Below are 22,771 nucleotides of genomic sequence, written 5' to 3'. Positions count from 1 at the left end.
GGATCCTATATAGGGATGGCCGGTGCGCTCACTGGCTGAGCGCGGTGTGTGTGACACCAAGCCAAGGGTTGCGATCCCCTTACCGGTCAAAAAAAAAAAAAAAAAAAAAAAAAAAAGAATATCACTGGTGCCAGGGCCACTGCAAAAAGGCATGCAAGCTATTCATTGTGATTCATGTGACATGAATGGTTTCCCATGAAGCTGACAATGCTCTGGTCCTGATTAGTGCTATTAACAGTGATCTTGAATTTTCACCAAAATAACTGAGGTTTGGATGTTGGAATAGTCATAGCAATGGCTACTATTCATTGAGTACTTACTATGTGCCAGGCATTAAAACTAGGGTTTTCTATGAGTTTCATCATTTAACTCTTAGTAGGGACTTTATTATTATCCTTATAATAGATAAGGGGATAGGTTGGGACACTGCTGAAAGGCAACCTGCTAGTAGTAAGTGAGGGAGCCAAGACTCTCATTCAGGTCTTTCTGACCTGAAAAGCCCAAGCTCATAATCCCTAACCTGTGCTTTCACCTTACTTTTAGAAAGCATTCAGCTATGATGACCTCTTAATTGTTCAACTTCCTGAGCCTTTCTGACTCCTCTCTGTCTTGCACACCACTGATAAATTTCTCTTCCTTAAATACCACTTTAGTCATGTTAATTCTCTGTTCTAGAGACTTCTAAACATCTCTTTTGAAAATCCTTGGCTTAGAGGGTAGTCATGTTTCCGGTAATGGCACAATAGGTAATTCATACCTAACTTCCACAGTGAATAACTAACATGCACAAAATGCATTTTTAAAAATCTGCTTAAAAGCATCAGAGAGCTAACAAAGTAGTAAACAATTATGAGAGTGAGCTCTGGGAGCAGAAACCCAGGAGGGTAAGCCTGACACTTGGAGCTGCTTTTCTACTGATTCCTGAAGAGGCAGCTGCAAGGCTTAGAGGCTGAGCAGAGCTTTTGACACATTCAGGTGACTTGGGGAACAAAAACTGAAGATCAGGACCCAACTAGGAAAAGAAGTCCTGGAACCCCCCAAGTTTTGTAAGTAATAAAACTAAATGGAAATAGACTAATATCAAAGACCAAAACCCAGCTTTGGATCATCTCAATCTCTGATCAAATTAAAATGATTGTAACTACCAGAAGTAAATGTAAATCATATCTTGAGGAAGATAACATTATCCTAGGGTTCATATTATCTCTGGAGCTTTTTATATACAATCTCCAGCATTCAATCAATATAGCTAAGAATATGAGGATAAAAAGCAACAAAATAGAAAACCAAGGGAAATAATGGACCTGTGGGGATACAGACACAGATCTTATACAGATATAATGGATATACAGATACCAAATGTTTCAGACATAGTCTATAAAACATCTATGCCAAATATGTTCAAAGAAATAAGACAAGATGGAAAAATGTGGCAGAGAACTACAAACTATAAGCAATAGAAATTCTAGAACTAAAGAATAATCATCAAAATTAAGAATTCAGTAGATGGGTTTAACAGTAGCTTCCTCATCACTGAACAAATAATAAGGGAACAGAAGATAGGTCAGAAGAAAACACACAGAGTAAAGCACTGAGAAACAAAAGATTGAAAAGATGTAAAAAGAAACATAAATTCCAGGGGAAACACTGAAAAGGCCTAACATATGGGTAATTCGGAGTTGCATAAAGACGAGAGAAAGAAAGAGGCAGAAGCAATACTTGAGGAGACACTGACCAATTATCTTCCAACCACAGATTTAAGAATCACTATAAACCCAAGCAGACAAATACAAATAAAACCACACGTAGGCATACTGTAGTACACTTGCTGAAAACCAAACACATAGAGAAAAATCATAAAAACAGCCAGACTAATTACCTGCAAAAAACCAAAACAAACAGCCAAAAAAAAAAAAAAAAAAAAACTCATAAAAAACACAAAACCCATAATCCTTACAGTGATTACTCAACAGAAATAATGGAAGACAATGGAAAGATGTCTTTAAAGTACGGAAAGAAAATAACTTCTATTCTAAAATTTTATATCCAGAAAATTTTTCTTTCAAGAACAAAAATAAATGCATTTTCATGCAGAGAAAAACGTAGAGAATTTTCCGCCTGTAGAATCACAGTTCATCAGTCCACAGTAACAGAGTCACAGGAGATGGGTTGAAACTGGGTGAAAGTGAAGTCCAAGGAAGAGGAACTAAGTAACTAAGCTCTTCAGCTCAGACACAGAAGCTGGCCATAGCAGGGCTCTGCCCGTTTCTTTTTGCACGTCCATCATTTTTTAAAGTGCCTGTGAGGGCTCTTGTCACCTAGTAGCCCTTCCTACAGAGCCATGTGCCCACCCCTCTTTTCAATCTACAAAAGCTAGCTCAAATCTGTTTTCATCCATTTAACTCTTCCTTGAAATGCTAACCACTACACACTCCTGTCTTATTGCATGTGTTGTCTCAGTACCCAGTTAACCAATGAATATTTATTAAATATTTATTAAACACAGATTATTACAAGGATCTGTACTAAGTGCTGTGGAGAGTTCAAAGATATATGAGACATGATCACTACCCTCAAGAAACTAATAAGTTAACTGGGAATGTGAGACATAAATCATGTAAAGCTAACTAATAATACTATAATTATAATAATAAAAGTCCGTGCCAGAGATGAGAAGGCAGTATATGATTAATTGCCAACTAAGTTAACTAGTTCATAAGGAAGATATAAATCATTATTAAATGGGTTTGTAAGGGAGAGCTTTATGGTAAAGGAAGAGCTTACTGGATGAGCAGGCATTGCCTGGGTAGAAAGAAGCTAGCAGGCAAGCCAGGCAGGGTAAAAAGATGGTATCACTGGCCCAAGCAGGACTGAGGAAGATGTGTTTACTGATGTGGGCAGAGCAACTGCTTTATGCGCCAGCGTGGGTGGAGTTTCATTAGAATCACCCAGCATGTGAGGAGAGTTCTGGATATTTTACATCAATCATCTCTAACTCTCACAATAGCCCTAACCAGTTAAACACTATTTTTCCCATTCTAGTTAGGAAACCTATAGCTAAAAAGGTAAAATTCTCCCCCAAACAATAAATAAGAAAGAAAAAAAAAATCCCAAGCCTCTACATGAGAAGCCAAGATCTGAATCCAGGTCTTCACGGAGGGTCTCAAATGCCCGGCTAGAGTCTGAGCTTATTCACATAGACTACTAGAGACTTCTGTGTGCCTGAATTGAGAAAAGCCATGTTTCAGTATTGTGAATCATGCAGCCCTCTGAAGACAGTCAAGTGGAGGCAATGAGATAAGCTAGAAACTACTGCTCTGGTTCAGGATGGTGGCTATGGGAACATACAGGAAAAGCAAACAAACAAAAACAAACAGTGACAATACACTTAAATGAATATAATAGCAATTTGTGGTAGTAATTTTTCCTGAGCACACAATTCTCCCCCAGATGCAAGTGCCTCTTCAATAACGTTCTATACTCACACTGACTTTTGCTTACCTTTTCAACAAAAGTGAGAATTTGCATGCAAAAGTTTGTGAATTGAGAGAAAGCTGGAGTTGAAAATTGAAAATCATCATCATCTCCAGCACAACATTCATTCATTCCAGTGCTTACTAGGAGCCAGATACCAAGCCAAACGCTTTTCACGTATCATTTCAGTTCATCTTCCAACAAGCTACCTGAGGTATAGTATCTTATCTTCATTTCACAGATGAGGAAATGAATCTGCTTACCAAGCTCCACAACCATTAAGTAGTAAAGCTAGAATTCAAATCCAGATCTGCCTGATTCCAAAGGATATGCCAGAAACCTCTAGACCAGTGTTTTTCAAGCCTCTGGTAACAACCCATTAGAGGGTCATGGAATCAGTTTATGGGATTAAAATCAACATCACAGGATTAAGATCAGCACTTTTAATTTCATTTTAATGTACTAGAATATAGAAGATACAAGAAGGCACCCCAAATAAACTAACGTTGTTTTATGAAACGTTTGTTTCAATTTTATATTACATCATATTATATTATACTGGTACTGTGGTCAAAGAGTATATAAGGCATTGCACTAGTCTGAACTACCTCCCAAGGATACGTGTACAGATATGTGTGAGCATGTGGATGGCAGGAGAGGGTCACGGTGGAAAGTGGAAAGCAGGAGAGGAAGATACAGCAAAACAAGGAGAAGCAAACCCTTAGAACTGTACTGACTACTGGGACATAGAAATGAAATAAATGTATGAGAGAAGCTTAATGGCATGTACTTGACATGCAAACGTCACGTTGAGAGCCAAGATAATATGACCCTGTATATTGGGGAAGGGGTTTGAGACATTCTTATCTGGCTATACTTAACACTTCCCTGCCTGCAGTATTCAAGTTACTCTACGTAGTCTGGTGGGACCCTGGAGGATGGAGTCAACCACTGTCACTCATGGAATCAAACATTTGGATGGAACGCCAGACGTGGAAGAAAGCATGCCTGTTAGTCTACATATTTTCTGCACCAGTGCAAAACTGATTTTTAAAAGTTTTGTTAAACTTCAGGAAAGTTAATAAGCAATGGAAATCAATTGTATTATATCCATGGTATCATTGATATAATCCTTATTTTGTGCCTTTATTGTTTTGTTTTATTGAACTAAAAACAGATACATGTCACAGATGTATTTAAGAATTTGTGTCTCCAGACCAGTTTTTCTCATATGGTTTTAAGCAATCCAAGTATGAATTCTCCTACTATGGATTATTCAGGATGAATGATGATGCAGAATTGCTGTAAAGAGCTATCCCAAATACATCGTAACCCACAGTCATACTTTTCTGGTCTATTCATACCAGTTTCCCAAAACTGCCTGTGCAACATTATTACATGGGGAACTTAAAAAAAAATCCCCTGACCTCACCCTAAAAAGAATCTCCAGGGTTTAGGAATGAGGAATTTTTTTTTATTATCCTAGAGTGATTTTTACATGCAGCTAAGTGTGGGAATCGTTGCCATTTAGTACCCATTAGCCCAATGTCCAATTCATACCAGTTTCCCAAAACTGCCTGTGCAACATTATTACATGGGGAACTTAAAAAAAAAATCCCCTGACCTCACCCTAAAAAGAATCTCCAGGGCTTAGGAATGAGGAAATTTTTTTTATTATCCTAGAGTAATTTTTACATGCAGCTAAGTGTGGGAATCGTTGCCATTTAGTACCCATTAGCCCAATGTCCATCCAGATCCAGATGTTTAATAAACATCTCCAATTGAGTCACAGGAAAACGAGGAAGCCAATGGTAAATAGATTTCATTAATGAATTATAATACATATGAAATTAAAATTCTAAAATGCCTTTAAATACCACAAAATAAGTTTCCCATGCTGAAAATCATCCAGATCACTATAGTTTTGCATATTTTGTCCACAATTTCCTTATTAGGCATGTTTTCTATAAACTTTTGGAAGATATTGCCATAGCTACTTTATAAAAATTACCCATTCTCCGACCATAAACTACCCTGGTACCTGAAACCCGATTTAGCCTCTGATAATAATGTATGCTGCATCATCATGATCATAAGCAGACAGAGAAATTGACTTAGCCACCTGTGTCCTCAAAAGACACCAACATACCACTGGTTTTCAGAACTGTGAGTGACCCAGTGGTCATTCTAGAAAACAGTTCTCAGTGCAGTCTAACGAGAACAAGAGCTCTTCATCCAGACAGTAAGCCTTAAAAACATATGTAACATGTTATGCTCATGCAGACATATGCTTCCTTGAGAGGCCCTGCAAGTTCTCAAAGGGCAGTTCCCTAGGCAAATTTATAAAACACTGTTCAGTGAGACCACCAGAGGTGGGAAAGGGGGAGGGGGAGGAGGGTTAGTGAAAAACTGGTAAAGGGTCACAAAAAATGATTACATTGTGTAATGCTGAGTATACTGATTATCCTGATTTGAGTATCACATATTGCACACAGGTATGGATATTCAACACTGTACCTATAGATATGTACAATCGATTACGTTTCAATAAAAAATAAACTTGATTTGTATTTCACACTGTGTACAAAAATTATTTTGAGATAGATTCTAAAAAAAAAAAAAGATAGAAAGAAACACTGTTCAAGAACACTAGTGGGAAAGCAGCTAGACCTCTCTACCGAAACTTTCTTGACTTTCCCTGACCCATGCCCACTTCCCTGATCCTCCCACGATTGCCACTCCAGCCACCAAGTGGCATAGTCTCCTTCTACCTTCCTGTCCCCGTCACCCACCCTCTCCTCATCCTCACCACGGCAGGCTGGTGCAGGGACCCCTCCTACCTCACCTGCGCTGCTGCGGCAACCCTTGACTGGCCATTCTGCTTCCATCCATTCAATGCATCTCTGCACTCTACTCGGAGATCTCAGAAACAAATCGGAGCTGGCCACTCGCATGCTTAAAAACCTTTCACTGGTTTCCCATCTGGTGCCCTTAGGAAAAGCCCAGACTTCGCACCATGACCTCCAAGGCCCCTTCCTAGGTTTCCAGGACTCTCCAGTATGCTCCGCTCACCTTTACCTTTGCACTCGCAGAACTTTACACTCCACCCACCCAATGAGCGCCACCTCCCCAATTTGCCTTTCTGCCTCTTGACTTGCTTTCCTGCCCCTCCTTACAATGCCCACTCCTTGGCCCCACTCTCCTCCCAACACAGTGGCCCTGCCACTTCCACACTGCAAATGGGTCTCATCACCTCCCTTCATGCTGCAAAAACTCATGATGGGCTGAATAACATCATGACAGATTTATGGCTTATCACCTCATCTGAGCTACTGGAGTCTCTGCAGCTCCTGTTCCCGTTTCCCGCAGGAGAGATTTCAGATCTTTCCATCATCACACTCTCTAATAACTCACCTCCGCCCTCATCGATCCAGTAAATGATCTTGCCTCCAACTGCATAGAGAAAACAGAGGCCACCGGGCTCTTATTTCTAGATGTCTAACCCTCCTCCTTCTTCAAACTGGACTTCTGTGGCCTCCTTTTTCCTTTGTCAGACTAGGTGGGTGGTAATGCCACTCTCTGCAACAGGGAATGTGGAAGTTTAAAAGGAGAGATACAGAGACTGGTCTCGGGGCCTACAGAGTTTGAGATATCTTTGGGATATCCAAAAAGAGATGTGGGATGGGCAATTTGACATGTGAGGCCAGGGCTCAGGAGAAAGGTCCAGTCTTTGAACATTTTTTAAATGCCATCTCTTCTACAATGCTTACTCTGGCCACCTCAAGACACAGATCTCCCCCCTTGTCTTGAATTCATAGAGCACACTACTTCTAACAGTAATTTAACAAATATTTTATACTGCCTTATAGTCTCTGATTTTTATATGCTTTAATCCACTGAGACAAATGCTCCTTTCCAGCTGGAAACCTATGTTCCCATTGCTACATATGTCAATACATAGACTATACACAGTCTTGTACTTCACACGCAGCAGGCACCCAATAAGTATAGGCCAGGGCCATCCAGTAGATATTCTACAACAATGGACATGTTCTATATCTACACACTTCAACAAGACACCTTGGAGCCACTGTGGCTACTGAACACCTGAAATGTGCCTAGCATGAATGAGGAAGCTTTGGCACCAAAGACGGACGCACAGTTTCAAGGCCCGTTCTAATCTTTCCAAATCCCAGTGAGTGGTCAGGCATCTGGTGGAAACAAAATATCTGTATAGGACACCCCTGTGGAATTCCTGAAGAGGAAGGTTACCCATCTAACATTAAAATTGCTCTATTCTGAGAAAAGCTTAGTTTTAAAAGGCCTGACTCACACTCTGCAAGCTTAATCACCTTTCGGAACACAACCCGTTGGTAAGTGGGGGGAGCTTCTGTGTGAATAACTGCCTGATCTGGGTCTAGACCTGCAAGCCCTTGAGAACACCAGCTGGCAGGTAGAATATCCCATGCTCCACCACGATATTAACAACAGCTAATGAGTATTAATGGTGTCAGGCAAGTTCTAACCATGTTAGGAATATGAGCTCACTTGATTCACAACAATCCTATAAGATAGGAACAGCTATCGTCCCATTTTATAGATGAAGAAACTGAGGCATACAAGGTTAAGCAGCTTGCCCAAGGTCACACAGCTACTGAGCGATAGAGTGCGGATTTGAACAGCAGTCTCCCTTATTTAGCTTTTGGACATGAGGCACACACATGCAGGCCAAATCGGGACCCACAGAGCAAGGCACAGAGGGCCCAACGCCTCCATCTGACATGGTGTATGCACTGGGAGCTTTGGCGCCACAGCAAGGGCCGAGAGGGTCCTACAGCGCAGTAAGCACTGTTCAAGCTCCCACAGCTAGGGCTGATGAATAGGATGCCATTTCCCCACCTCCTTTACTCAGCAACTTTCTAACTTCACACTTCCTGCTCCTTGTAATACCTTCCTGGTGAGCAGGAATCAACAAAACATACTGCGTAGCCTGGCCAACCAGAGCTTTATTTTTGTAGTTTGTACTAGGAAGGAGTATTTCCCCACTCCCATACCCCAAAATAAAAATATTTTCCCACTCTGCACCCCTTCACCTCCAACCCCTCTTTAAGAAAGCAACAGGAAAGAACCAGAGGGATTTTTCCCTTTGCATCACTTGGGTATATTCTCCAATTTTAGTTTCTGCTTCTGCCATAAAGCAGGGCTACCCAGCCCAAAGTATGGGCCATCTGGGGCCTTTAGGGGTCTTCTGAAAGCAGAGGACAAGGGCAATGTGCCCTGCCGACATCAACCTGGAGAACTATTTCAGGAGCACAAGTCTCATGGAAAGCTAATGCTCCATGCTCTGCTACCTTAATGTTAATTTCACATTAACATTTACTTAAGGTACTGAAAACCCCTGAAGTACTAAGCATTCTTAATGTTTGTCAATTCTACCTCCTGCCATATCAAGGTATACGAAGAGCAAACACTTGACCTTGAGGCCATTCCGTGTCCCACTCTAAAAATGATCTCACTTTTAGTATCAGGACCTGCAAGGCATGCCACACTCCCATGCCTGAAAACTCTACTCCAACCTACTTAAACCTCTCAACGCCCTGTTTGTCCTACACGACTCACTACCAAGTCACTTCTCTCTTGGCCTTCAGGGGACAGTTTCAAATCTACCCTTCCAAGAAAGATTTCCCTGATCAATGTAGATTCAACTATTACCACAAGTCTTAATGATATGACGGTCCTAAGAAATATTTGGATATTAATGATAATCAATCTTGTCCGACTCGGCTAATTAATTTGACAACATGGAACTTCCCAATGAATGATTATGACCTTCACAGGGCCTAGCACTGTCCTTCTTTATTATGGAGTATAATGGTGGTCACAATGCAAGACAAAGGATGGCACTCAAGTCTGACAGCCACCATGACTCTAGGACAGCACAGCCACCCATTGGCAGGGTGGAGACCAGGGAAGACCTCAGTGGCTCCTGTATCCACCCCAAGCAGGCAAGGAGTGAACCTGTGGCTACTGTTGTTCCTTTATCACTACACCTTATATGAGATGAGGATTGGAGACTTGTGACCTTAAATGAGAAATCAACCTGCCATTCCCTAATAACACAGAAATCCCCTAATCTCTACCACCCTCTCCACAAATGTAGAAGACAATCAGGTCTAGGGGAGTCTATGCTGGGCAAGGAGAACCACTTCTCAGGGCACAGCTTCAGGAACCAAATACAGAAGGGAGCAGAATCCAAGATCGTGATGCCTCAGTTTTCTCCTCTGTAAAATGGGACTGACTCCCTCGGGATTTGAATATGATATGCGAAGTACCTAGTAGCCTGGTATCTGATCAATAGTTGATATTTAATAATTAATAGTTTCTGCAGACACAAATTTATAGTCAAGGATATTCAAGGAGCATTACTTATAATAGCAAAAAATTTAAAGTGGCCCAAATACCAGACAGTAGGAAGATGTTTAAATAAAATGTGGTAGAGTCAAACAATGGAAGGAATACCGGGACTATAGAGGAATATTTCATTTGTATGGGAATGCTCAGACATAAAGTGGAAAAAAGAATGAGGGAGGGGTTTTTTTAACCATCGAGGTGATAAAGGGCCATCCATGCACACACTTGCAGGGCACACTGTGCTGTGGGTGGCTTCCCACTGCCAGCTGGGTCCTGGTGCTAACATTCTGCTCTCTTCCCTGACAGCACTGATGACAATCAAAGCTCCCCTGTCCACAAGCGCTCCAGCCACTCACACTTACAGAACTCGGGGCATGCACCCAGCTAACAACATGCACCAAGAGACAGTTGTTTGGCCTGGAATTGAGCAGCTTGGGGAAGGCTGAGAGGGCACTCCCCAATGCCAGGGCGGAACTGAGCAGAAGGGGAAGACATTTCCTCAACAGGCAGGGTAAGGAGCTGCAATACTTTGCAGCATGGGGTGTCTTGAGGGGTGCTGTCCCCACGAGGAGTCATAAAGTCCGATGTCATCCCAATGAGTGCTATCCTGTGCTCCCTCTAAGTCCTGAGTTTTCCAAGACAGCCTTGATGTCAGCATTGTGCCCTAATTTTAGATCAGAAAATAAGAACAATATGACAATAGAGAACATTCTTTTCAAAACAACTGAGAGAGCTTCCTTCTACCCTTCCTCCCGCCCTCCTCCCTTCCTTTATGAATGATTCAGTCCAAGAGCCCATTAGGTGGAACTGAGCAAAGTAGATGTACTGGGTTGAACAGTGTCCCACCCCACACCCAGCATTCATGCCCACCTGGAACCTGTGAATGTGACCTTATTTGGAAACAGGGTCTTTGCAGATGGAACCAAGTTAAAATGAGGTCATACTGGATGAGGATGAGCCCTAAAAACAATATGACTGGTGTCCTTAAAAGAAGAGGGAAATTTAGACACAGATACACACAGAAAGGAGAATGCCATATGAAGACAGAGACAGAGATCGGAGGGATTTGTCCACATGCCAAAGAATGCCAAGGATCGGCAGCAACCACCACAAGGCAGGAGAGATGCGTGGAGCAGATCCTCCCTCAGATACCCCGAAGGAACCACCCCTATCGCCACCTTAATTTCAGATTTCTGGTCTCCTGAGCTGTGAAAATACAGAATACATTTCTGTTGTTTTAAATTGCCCAGGGTATAGGATGAGCACAGGAGGAATTTGTTTGAATTTACAGCTTTTTGTGTTATCTCAATAAGTATGGAAGTAAAAAACATAGATGTAAAAACGTCTGTGTATGGGTAAGTATATATAGATATAATTTCTCTAACCCTGTCGAGCAGCAACACACCAACAGCAGTGAGCACATGAGGTACCCCAATCTTAGTTTCTAAATTCCAATCTCCAATAAAAGGAATCAAGGCTTCTGGGAGGAATGGCTGACCCAGGACTGGGGCAGGGAAAGCAAAAGATAAGTTTGAACCAGCAAGTTTACTTTAGGCCAGAAGGTAAAGAAGTGCTCAAAGGGCATGTGCCAAAAGCACACAGCAGCCAACTCCAAGGCGCTCCCACCGGCCGCGTCTGAGACAATCTGAGCATCAAAACAGCAATCCATGAATAAGTAAACAGGGAGAAGAAAAACTTCTTCCACAAAGTAGAATGCCAAAAAATAAATGTAGAAAGAATGATGGAATGAGAAGATCGACATTTGGTAGCTATCAAAGTAGTAATTATTCAGTCAAGAAATGGCAATGGATACTAAACAGTGGGTGAAAGGTTGATGAGAAATGGGATACTTGGGTAGTCAAGTTACCTCCCACAAAATACTTTTTATTACAAAGGGGAAAAGAGTAACTTTACCATGGAGAAGGCTGACAGATACCTCCTTAAACAAAAGATCAAATGAACATCACTGATAAAGGGACAAATCAAAGTCACGTGCCCCCTGTGAGAATGCAAGAAGAACCGTCGTTGCCCCTGTGATGTTCCCGTAAAAAATGCAAAACTTGAATCTAATCCTGAGGAACCTTCCAACAATCCCAAATCGACATTCTATAAGATAGCTGCCGTATAATTGTCAAAAATGTCACGTTCACGGAAGGTGAGGAAAGACTGAAAAGACAAGACACCTAAATGCAACACCTGGCCCGGCTCAGATTCTTTTGCTACGAGGGACATTTCTGAGACATCTGGCAAACTTGAATGGGGTCTGTGGATTGCAAGGTACCAAAGGACCAACGTTAACTGCCGATTCCGAGGGTCGTGCAGGGGTCATGTTGGAGTGAACTTGTTGTAGGAAAGACGTATTTAGCAGTGACAGGATGTCAGTGTTGGCCAGTTAGTCTCTAAACTCTCAGAAAAAACATTCTTTGTACTATTCTTACAACTTTAGTATAAGTCTAAAGTGGAGTGAACTTGTTGTAGGAAAGACGTATTTAGCAGTGACAGGATGTCAGTGTTGGCCAGTTACTCTCTAAACTCTCAGAAAAAACATTCTTTGTACTATTCTTACAACTTTAGTGTAAGTCTAAAGTAAGTTCAAAAGAAAAAGACATGGCAAGAAAGACAACAGCAAAGTGCATAAGTGATTTACGGTACAGAGGGAAAGATGACCGCATTTCTGCAAATACAGCAAACTCTAGAAAATCTCCTTTGTGGCGCTTACATTAGACTTCTGGCAGTTTATTCGTAATCCATGCACTGGGACCGTATTAATAAGCACATATATCAATCACTTTATCTATCCATCCATAAGGGGCAGCTCAATCGAGCAGCAGTTATCTGAACAAGGAGCTTCTAAGTGTCACTTCCTGGGGAAGACGAGAGACAATCCATAATTCATCTAAATTGTTATGTTGTATAGAAAACTAAAAATAAGACCAAAGAGCTCTCCTGCAGATTTCAGAGAAGGCTCTCAGATTTAGGCATCAAAGACTTATCCCCAGTCAGACTTCTAGACTAATATTTAATTGAGGTTATTTAAATGTTAAAACACAAAGTTGGTTTCCAAGCAACACTGCTTCACCTCAGCAAAGGAAGAACCTCAGAAGCACCCTGCCTGGCTTGCCGCTGGTTGCCTATTTTAGGTATTTGCTCTTCGGAGGCCCCCACACCACTAAACTCTCTGCAGGACATTTCAGAACAGCTCCAAGTTCTCACCAGAGCCCCCAAGCTGGCATTCTCAGCACGGTTTCATTTTCTGTCGTGACAGTAGTTCCCACTCCCACGGCCTTTCAAGCACTTGGCTCAGAAAGGGCCCATCATGAGTCAGGGTTTTGCTTTTTGTTTCTCATTTACAACCTTTCCTGAACTTGTACAAGACGGAAGCCTGAAGAACCTTCGGCTCTGCTTGCCCTACCTTGGCTGAAAATCACAGTCACTCCATGGGCCTCAGAGCACATAATCACTATTGTCCAGGAGAACAGGCACAACACTAAGAACAGAAAGTGAAACCAGTGGGTCGAGAACAATTCCCTCCTTCATAGTGACCGTTCCAAGCTGCCATTCTGACTGCTCTCCACCACCCCAACCCCATTCTGTAATCTGCCCTGGAGCCAGGACACTCTTCTAAAAGCATAAATATGATCTTGTCATTCAACTGATGGCACAAACACAGCATCCATCTCCCTCTGCTGTCCTTAACCCCAAATCTCCAGCTGGTAGGTCTGACCCAGCCTCTGCACCTACTGTCTCTCAGCTTCAAGAGTGTCCCCTTTCACTGGCTGTGTCTTACTCATTTTTCAGATTTAGCTTCAAAAGCACTTCCTCAGCAAGACTTCTTAGTATCCCCAAGCCAAGCCAGGTCCCCAAATGTGTCTGTCCCACTAGACAAGAATCTCCACGAGGACCAAAACCAATTCTGTTTTATTTATCACTGTGTTCCCAGGGCCTATAGCAAAGGTCAATGCTCAATAAATATTTGTTGAACAAATAAGCTAGGTACTTCCTTATATTCTCCAGACATTATGATAAGCAAAGGGGGAATAGAAAGGGAGCTTGCAGCCTAGTAAGAGAAGGTTTGTAAACAATGAGGAAAATGATGAATTGCTGTAAAAAGAAGTATCTATAAATTCTGTGGGGAATTCTGTCTATGAGGGCAGTGGGATACACAACTTAAAGTCATTTCTTATAAACAGTGCTTTGAATTATTTTAGGTTTTCAAGACATAATCTGGAATCTTGCTTATTTCAGTTTTACGTATGAGAATTCACTAGAAACACATCGATGCTCACCAGTACTGTGTTGCCTGTTACCAAAAACTCATAGGTATCAGTATGGTGACCACATAATTTATTGGCCAAAATGGAACACTTTTGAGTGTGAATGGGGCCTTATTAATAGTTGTACCTGGAAACAGATGTAAAGAGGGACTGCCCTTGGAAAAACCAGGATGAAAGGGTCCTCTGCTTGAAGAAGTTAGTTGCACGGGAACAGGCTCACCATCTTTATTCAAAATGTTTGGGACAGATATGTTTCAGATTTCAAAAGTGTTTGGATTTTAGAAAGATAATATGGTGGGTATACCATACGGAACATAACACCCCCAACAGTATCTAGGGCACAACCCCTTAATCCAACACGGTAATATTTCTACAGCAAAACATGTACGTTAACAGTGAGTGGGATAAATAAAAGCAATGAATAGCTTCATGTCAACCCAGGGCAGACTATACTGCCAAATGAGTCATGATAATAACTTTCAGTTTTCAGAGCTTTTTGGATTGCAAAGAAGGGATTTTGGACCTGTAATAGATTTCAAGTTATTTCTGTCCTTGGAATATATTATTGTTATCATGCTATACAGGAAAATCTGTGTGTTTTTCCTTAAATTGCACTTATATTACAAATTAATCTGGCACACACTGTGTTTAATTTGGTAAATAATAGTATTTTTTAGTTCTGATATGAAAAAGTTTAATGCAAATTACTTCTGCCTATTTGAAAGTGGGAAAATATTTTCCCAAATATTTTTATAAAATTTGAAATCTTAAGTAGCCATTTAAAATCATTTCCTTTAAATCAGGTCTACCTAGCAATATGCATACATGTTTTACTTTCCCAATCTAATACATCAAATACTTAATTATATGTTAAGACAAGCTTTAAATAAGATTGAAAATTTCTTTAAAATACCTTTCCTTAGTTTCCTTTACAATGACATTTGTAATGCCATTTATTCTTTTTCCTATGACACTTTAAATATTTGATTTCAAAAAATAAATTTATTACAAGGGATACCTTTATAAGTATGAAGTTAAATTGAGTTTATTTATTATTGTATATGCAGTATGAATGAGATCCATGTCATCCACTGCAATGGGTACAAGAGCTGCTGTTCCATTTAACATAAGCCTTACTTCTTTGTGGAAGCCATAGCATGAAACAAAAACACTATAACTACTTATAGTGGCACATATGCAAATTTATGCAAAAAACAGTCTGGAAAGTTTATCTCCTTCATTTATCTTATCACTTAATTTTGAATGAAAGGGCAAATATATCATTGCAGTGTGAGAGGTATAACATACATTGAACTATTTGGGTTCTATAGGACTCGGGTAGAAATTCAGTTCAAAGATCCATGGGCAAATACTTCTCACTGTAGGGTAAAGAAAGAAAAAAATACTAAAGCTAAGGCTTCAAGGAGAAGCCACTAGAGACTTTCCTACCATAAGGGCCAAAGTACTTGAACCAGCTTTTACATTTACTGGCACTGAATTGAATTGTTTATAAATATGTATGTCTGGCTATGGCAACTGTAGAGCTAGGTGACCATGCTAGTTGTTGGGCTCTTTTACCTGCTGGTAATCCTGCCAACTATGCCAATTTGTCTGGCTACTGCGAGGCTAAGGCTAAGGCTAAGGCTAATGTCACATATCCTGCCGACTACGCCAATTTGTCTCATCCTGCCAACTATGCCAATTGGTCTGGCTACTGCCTCGGGTGCCCACCCCGCATGGCCATGTTTTTCCAGACCTGCAGCTTCCAAGGACCGTGTGGCCAGTTACCTAGCTCACAGACCTACCTGAAGGGGTCTGGTGACCCAGCCTGGCATGTGAAGGGTTTGTGACACAGTCTGTGAATGGGCTTGAGGGGTCTGGGAGCTCCAGACCCAGCCCTAGCTCAACCATCAGCCCAGTCGGTGCAGGACTACTGGCAGGTAAAAGAGCCACAACAACTTGTGTGGTCATCTAGCTTTACAATTGGCATCACGAACAGGACTAAGAGCTAGACAATTGGCGCTGTGAGCAGGACACATGACATCAGCCTTAGCCTTAGCCTCACAGTAGCCCTCACAGTAGCCCTCACAGTAGCCAGACAATGTACATGCAAAAGTCAAAACTTGCCTCAAAAAAAATGCTGTTCTGGGTCTGGCCAGTTAGTTCAGTTGGTTAGAGTGCAGTCTTGTAACACAAAGGTCAAGGGTTCAGACAGGCCAGCCACCAAAAAAAAAAAAAAAAAGCTCTCCATATTCCATACTCCTCAGAAGATACTGGTGGTGGTAACCATCATGAGAGCAATGACCATTACTGAGCACCTATGATGCACCTGCACTTAAACTCAGACATTATCTCATTTAGCCCTCACAATTAACCCTACACAGTAGGTACCATTCCTATCCTCATTTTAAGAGGAAACTATGGCTTAGCCCATGCCAGAGCTGATTCTGGATCATTGAGCTCCATTATCATTAAGAAAAATTTGTCTAAAAATGGGCTTCAACCTTTAGGGGTCTTCTTGGTAATATAAAACCCCTGAGAAATAGTACTTTTCTACATGTGCCCTTTAGGTCCTCAAACATAAATGCTAGAAAATAGGTGTGCTTCCCAAGCTTTACGTGGACACCACACTAGTTCCAACGGTTGTCTCCTCATGTCAGGAACTTGAACGTTAGAGTCCCCCAGGCCCACAGATCAGAAAGAAAACACAAAGCCAGAAGGTTCATTGTGGCATTTCCTAACACTATCTGCTTGGCTCAGACATAGTTCAAAGCAAGACACAATTAAAAACACAAATCGCCCACAAACAAGGATGGAACAAGAAGATAAGTGAGCTGTCTCAGACTTTTCCTAAAAGAGGAAGTCTTTTAACCCTGTATGACCCCAGAGCTGCACTGATAAAAACAAACACACTTTTTGCAATCCATCACACCAAATCCAGCAGCAAAAATAAGCATGGGCTTAAAATCTAAAATCCCCAAACTCTAAAAGACCTCCACACCTCTATTTGGTGAAAGGTGATATAGGGGACCCAACTAGCCCCCCCCAACATGCACCATGACTGGAAGACGTGAGTCCCACCAACACTTCATGATGGAGAATGAGGTGGGAAGGGGCTGATAAGGGTAAAAGACTTTGCACTGTCTCCTGCCTTTCTTAGCCCACCAGCCAGAAGAACAGAGGGGCAAGGGAGAACTGAGGAAAGGGGCTAGCTCTCCAAAGTGATCACTGCTTCTTTCTAAAAGAACATTTCCAAATTACATAGTTTCTTAATGAATGTAAAGACCAAAGGTTTTGCCCCAGGAAAATCGTTCTGCACCTATTCCACCTATGAACCAAGAATGAGAGTTAAAGAGGTCATACACATACTAGGGGCTCACAGAAGGGAGAGTCTCATCACAGCACCCCTGTGTTAATTTTCTCATTCCAGCTGCCATGGAAGTGACAGAGCAGAAGAGACAATAATATGGACCCTGGAGGCTGGCTAAACTGCCTTGTTTCAAATCCCAGCTCTATCACTTAGCTGTGTGACTTCAAGAAGATTATGACCCTCTCTGTTCTCATCAGGCCTTGTGAAGATTAAATGAAGAAACATGTAAAACATCTAAAATAATGTTTATCTCACATGCACTGTAGGTTTGAGTATAAACAAAATTTCCAGACATCAACATAGCCATAGATATCAAAAATTTTAGATGACACTCTTGGACCCAGCCAGGTCACTTCTAGGAATGCTTCCGAAACATGCTTTCTCAAAAAAAGTCTACAATGATCATAAAATTTGTGGCAGATACAAACATAATATTCTTTTTTAAAAAAATAAATAAGATGAAAAAGCTGTGGGAAAAGATATCAAAAATTTTAGATGACACTCTTGGACCCAGCCAGGTCACTTCTAGGAATGCTTCCAAAACATGCTTTCTCAAAAAAAGTCTACAATGATCATAAAATCTGTTGCAGATACAAATATAATATTCTTTTTTAAAAAAATAAATAAGATGAAAAAGCTGTAGGAAGGTCTACAATGATCATAAAATCTGTTGCAGATACAAATATAATATTCTTTTTTAAAAAAATAAATAAGATGAAAAAGCTGTGGGAAATTGCACAGATAAATTACTTTCCAGATACATCTAAGCTATGAAAATCAAAGAGTATTCTTTTAATCCATTACCTTTTTAAGGAGTGTTTTCTAGAAAAATTCATATAAGGCAATTAGGACCTAGAAGGGTAGACTGACTTCTAAAAAGATTCTATAAATTTAAAATTATGCTGGGACCGTTAGGAGTGCCTGGCCCCAGATCCCAGCACCTAGATGGCATCTGCTTCCGCAATTCAGCAAAGGAAGAATCATGGACAGATTTCAAAGCATATGGACTCGAGCTCAGATTGCGTTTTCAAACTTTCTTTCCATATGGAAAATGGGAAAAGAAAAGGTCCTATTTTTGCCTTAATCAGCATGTCCTCTGAGCACTGCCTCTGCAGTACAGGAGAAACACAGCCACCTCTGAAAGGCACAGTTTCTCCTTCTGGGACTTAAGGAAGGAGTTCTTTTAAGAGGGTCTCTCTTCCCATGAAAAGGTTGGTGCCTGGATCATCCATCTAAGTCTGCCAGAAAAAGACTTCTTAGTCCTCATGTACACCAGGAAAGGACTGGTACATGGAAATGTCTGATAAGATTGTGCACGTGAGAAAAGGGCGGACACCAAAGTGGGTAACTGAGACCCACGAGCTGGCTTGCAGAGAGGAGCCATAGCAGGAAACAGAAAGGGTGGGACCTGGGCTATCCGAGTTGTTTATGTCGCCCAGTCACCTTCCATTCTCTTTTTACTCTTGACAGACCTACAAAAGTGTGTTCTGCCCCCCCAGGGAACACAGAAAAGACAAAGGGACATGAGAAGGGAGGAATGCATTCAGTACAAAAGTTTGAAAAGTCAAATAACTGAGATTCTTAGAAGGGACAGCATGCTGGAACCGAAGAAAACTTGTTTGCATCAGACAACAACATTGTTTTCTGCCATCTGATTTCAAATCTATCACTTGCAGACTACCCTGAAAACCAATACCTTCCCAAAAGACAGTTGCCTGAAAATAACTTGCACTGAAAAAGGTTGACTTTGAAGGGCACCGTCTCTTCCTCTCGATGAGAGGAGATGATATCCTCCCTCCCTCCACATCAAAGGGCTGGCCCTGACCGCCTCTCTCTGATTGCCACTTTTCCTTTAAGGATATCCTTTGAGTTGTCCCTCTGCCACTAAGCTGGCAATAAAGGTTACCTATCATTATTGTTATTATCATTATCATTAAGCCATCCAATTCAACTCTTCATGTTCAAATCAGGTGGAGAGCCAACACACAAACTATAAACTTATGCTCCACAGTTTTCACTAGTTTGATTCTATTCCTAGGATAAACCATCCTGATTACCAATGAATTCCTACCGGAAAAGAGAGCCAAAATTGCTACCCACTCTAAGTACAGGAATACCTCCGAAGCAAGAACGCATCTTTCCCCTGCAAGCTGCAGAATTGTCTTCAAATATTTTTAGACGTTACTTACTGCTGCTCAGCAATTTCCAAACAGTAGCCAGAAGTCGGACCTGGTATCCACTGAACTGTCACCATTTCCCCCATCTGCCAACCCCTTTCAAGACCACAGAGGTTTCCTTCCCTCTCCTTGTTGAAGCATGATATTGGGGAAAGAGCTCAGGTTTGGTGTCGAGCACACCTGGATTTGAACCTCACCCCTCACAACCTGTAACTTCTCCAAACCATAGTTTCCTCGTCTATAAACAGAGATCTTCACAGCAACTTGGCAGAGCTACTGTGAGAAGAAATAACTAAAGGGTAGTTTATATGAAGAAGAAAAGTATGGGATGAGGTTGCATGGGTCTCCCCGAAGACTTCCCCAAAGAAATTTCAAAGAGCAGAGCCTGTGCTCTACCTAACAGCAGAGTGGACAAGGCCAGTATCCTTGCTGCACAACAAGCAACGGATTATCCAGGGTTCCTCTGGAATAGAAACATGGTCTCTACCCTGCACAGTGCCAGCTAGATTAATCTTCCCAAACACCTTATCACTTTGTTCAAAATCCTCCAAAGGCTCCCAGTGCCCACTGAATAAAATCTGGACTCCCGGCCACCATAATTCACCCCAATCCCACCTTTCCAACCTCTTCTCCCACCGATTTCTTCCACTTTCTAATGCGACCAAGGCTCACAGCTTCATGTATTTGAAAACAAGCTTATCTCTGTATAAAATCCTGTGAGCAGGGGTCCCACCTAACTCACCTTTGAACCTCCCAAAATACCAGCATGGTACCTTGCACATAAAAGTATGTAGTAATTATGTATCAATAAAAAAGGGGACGAATCCTTCCTGGAGAAACCACTGGGAGCAGGGGGTGGGGAAGAAAAGGCAGATGATATTAACTATATGTTGTGATGGGTACTCTTCTGATGAACATGTGATAAAACAAGGGAAACAAAAGGACTGCAAAAAGCGTGCAACCTAAAAACGAATAATTTTACTGTTTTCATGACATTTTCCAGGTGAATCAAGCTACATATGTTAACAAATGTTTAAATTACATTTATTCAGCATTTCATTCCAAAAAACCTTACTAAGCCAAGCACTGTGAAAAGCGCTGTGTGCCGAGCATGACAGAAAGTTCTGTGGAAGGTAGAAAGATGAGGAAGACATGATCTGTGTCCTCAAAGAGCTCACATGGCAGCGACAGAGGCAGGCACTTCAGCTCTACCACAAGGCATGATGTCCTGAAGGAGATGCTAGAGAAGACACTGAGGATGAATAAACTTGTGGTGACGCGTCACCTGATACAATGAGTCCCAACTTCAGCTCTACCACAAGGCATGATGTCCTGAAGGAGATGCTAGAGAAGACACTGAGGATGGATAAACTTGTGGTGACGCGTCACCTGATACAATGAGTCCCATGAAGACTGAACACAGGCATTTAACACAATTGCTCCTTGGTTCATTCTCTGTACCAGACTCACTCATTATTTCATCACCTCCCGATACTGAGACCCTGCATTTGATACTGAGACCCTGCATTCGATGCTGAGACCCTGCATTCTATACAGATGAATTCTTTGGAAGGCATGCTGCTGGAGGGTAACTACATTATGTAACAGCCCCAAAGAGAGAGGCCTCTGAAAAGCTTCAAAGAAGAGGGGGCATCTGAACGGGGCCTGGTAAGATAAGGGATCCTCAGGTGGAAAGGAAGGAAAGACATTCCAAACAAAAAGAACACCAACAGGGCCAGAGGGAGGAACTGTGAGAGCATGTTTGAGCCATTAGCAGTAGGGAGAAGCCGTGACACAGGGGACAGAGGACAGGGGGCCATGGTGGAGAAACAGCTGGAAGGTTTCCCTGAGATGGCTAGTTAAGAGACAGCCATCTGTCCTCACTACTTAACAAGAGTCCCTGTTAATGGATCAGAGGACACTTACAGACATGGCTGATGTGCTTTTCACTTGCTGCCTAGTCCTTGTTTCTTACTGGAAAACAGCAAAGAGCTCTATTAGCTCTAATGTACTACGGATGGGTCCATGTCTGGACAGGAAATAACAGAGAACTAAGTCAATCATTACAATTGAATTCAACCAACATTTATTGAGTACTGAGTATACGCAAGTCATTTTGAACCCTGTAAGGAACACTTCACTGCACTCCAAAAATTGTAATCAGTTCAAAGTGACGTTTATAAAAGAGCACAGAACATGATATACTGAAACAAACCACAGAGATATCTAAGGCCTTTGAATTAGACCTTCAAACCTTATCCTTACAGTGAAGTGAAGAATTCAGTAAACATCCAACAAACACTATCATTAACAGCCGGTCGACCCCCGCTGTCAGGGTCTCACCTCAGTCATGCCCTGGGGAAGCCGATGGGAAGGAGCCTCAATGTGGTGTGGTCAACACCATGGACTTCCTTCAGTCTTCGTGAGTCCCTCCAGTTCAGGCTTGAACCCAAGGTGATCTCCCAGCCCTTCCACGGCCTTCCATGGCCATCACTCAGAGAACCCCAGGAAGAGCACCTTCTGCTGGGCAGGGAGGAGCCAGGTCACTCTTTGAGTCAACAGGAAGCCCTGTCCTAGAAACTTCTGTCCTGCGGAGGCATCGTTTCAGGGAGCCTTGCCATTCTCTTGGTTGTCTCACTTGGATTTCTTATCTGAATTAGAGACACCTGTCTTTATCTCCTTCTCACTTGAGTGTTACAAACCTATTCATAATCACTTCACCCTCTTTATAAACCAAATTAAAACAAACAAAAGAGAATACCAAAAATATTTTTGTATATGTGCATCACTTCCTCTTAGAAACATACTTTGAAGCACCTCAAAGACGGGCCCAGTTATAATCAAAAGCACAGTCCAGTTCTTCCTGCAGTGCCCATCGTGTCTATGGACTGTAAACGCCTACCTCCTCCTATCTCCTCCTAAACACTGCAGGTGCACAGCTGTGACAGGCCCAGCTGTTAACAGTCATTATCTATCATTCTCTGAAATGAAGGTAAGAAAATGTTCCAAATCCTCAATAATCTTCCCCCAAAAAAGAAAACCTTGCTCTATCCTCACAGCAAAAC

The 22,771-nt window shown here is 41.7% G+C and overlaps 1 protein-coding gene across 1 annotated transcript in view; it reads right to left on the bottom strand.

Moving 5' to 3' along the window:
* IRF2 (interferon regulatory factor 2) overlaps window positions 1-22,455 on the bottom strand; it is a 67,219-nt gene extending 44,764 nt beyond the window's left edge. Inside the window, exon 1 of the mRNA XM_008571537.1 lies at window positions 22,050-22,455. Coding sequence (XP_008569759.1) covers window positions 22,050-22,058 — 9 coding nt within the window. The 5' untranslated portion in view covers window positions 22,059-22,455. The remainder of the gene's footprint in view (window positions 1-22,049) is intronic.
* Between the last annotated feature and the right edge of the window lie 316 nt (window positions 22,456-22,771).

This window comes from Galeopterus variegatus, unplaced genomic scaffold, assembly GCF_000696425.1.
Source record: "Galeopterus variegatus unplaced genomic scaffold, G_variegatus-3.0.2 Scaffold700, whole genome shotgun sequence".
NCBI classification, from domain to species: Eukaryota; Metazoa; Chordata; class Mammalia; order Dermoptera; family Cynocephalidae; genus Galeopterus; species Galeopterus variegatus.
Note: the sequence above shows the minus strand (reverse complement) of the source record. Positions and strands in the feature narration are given on the sequence as shown.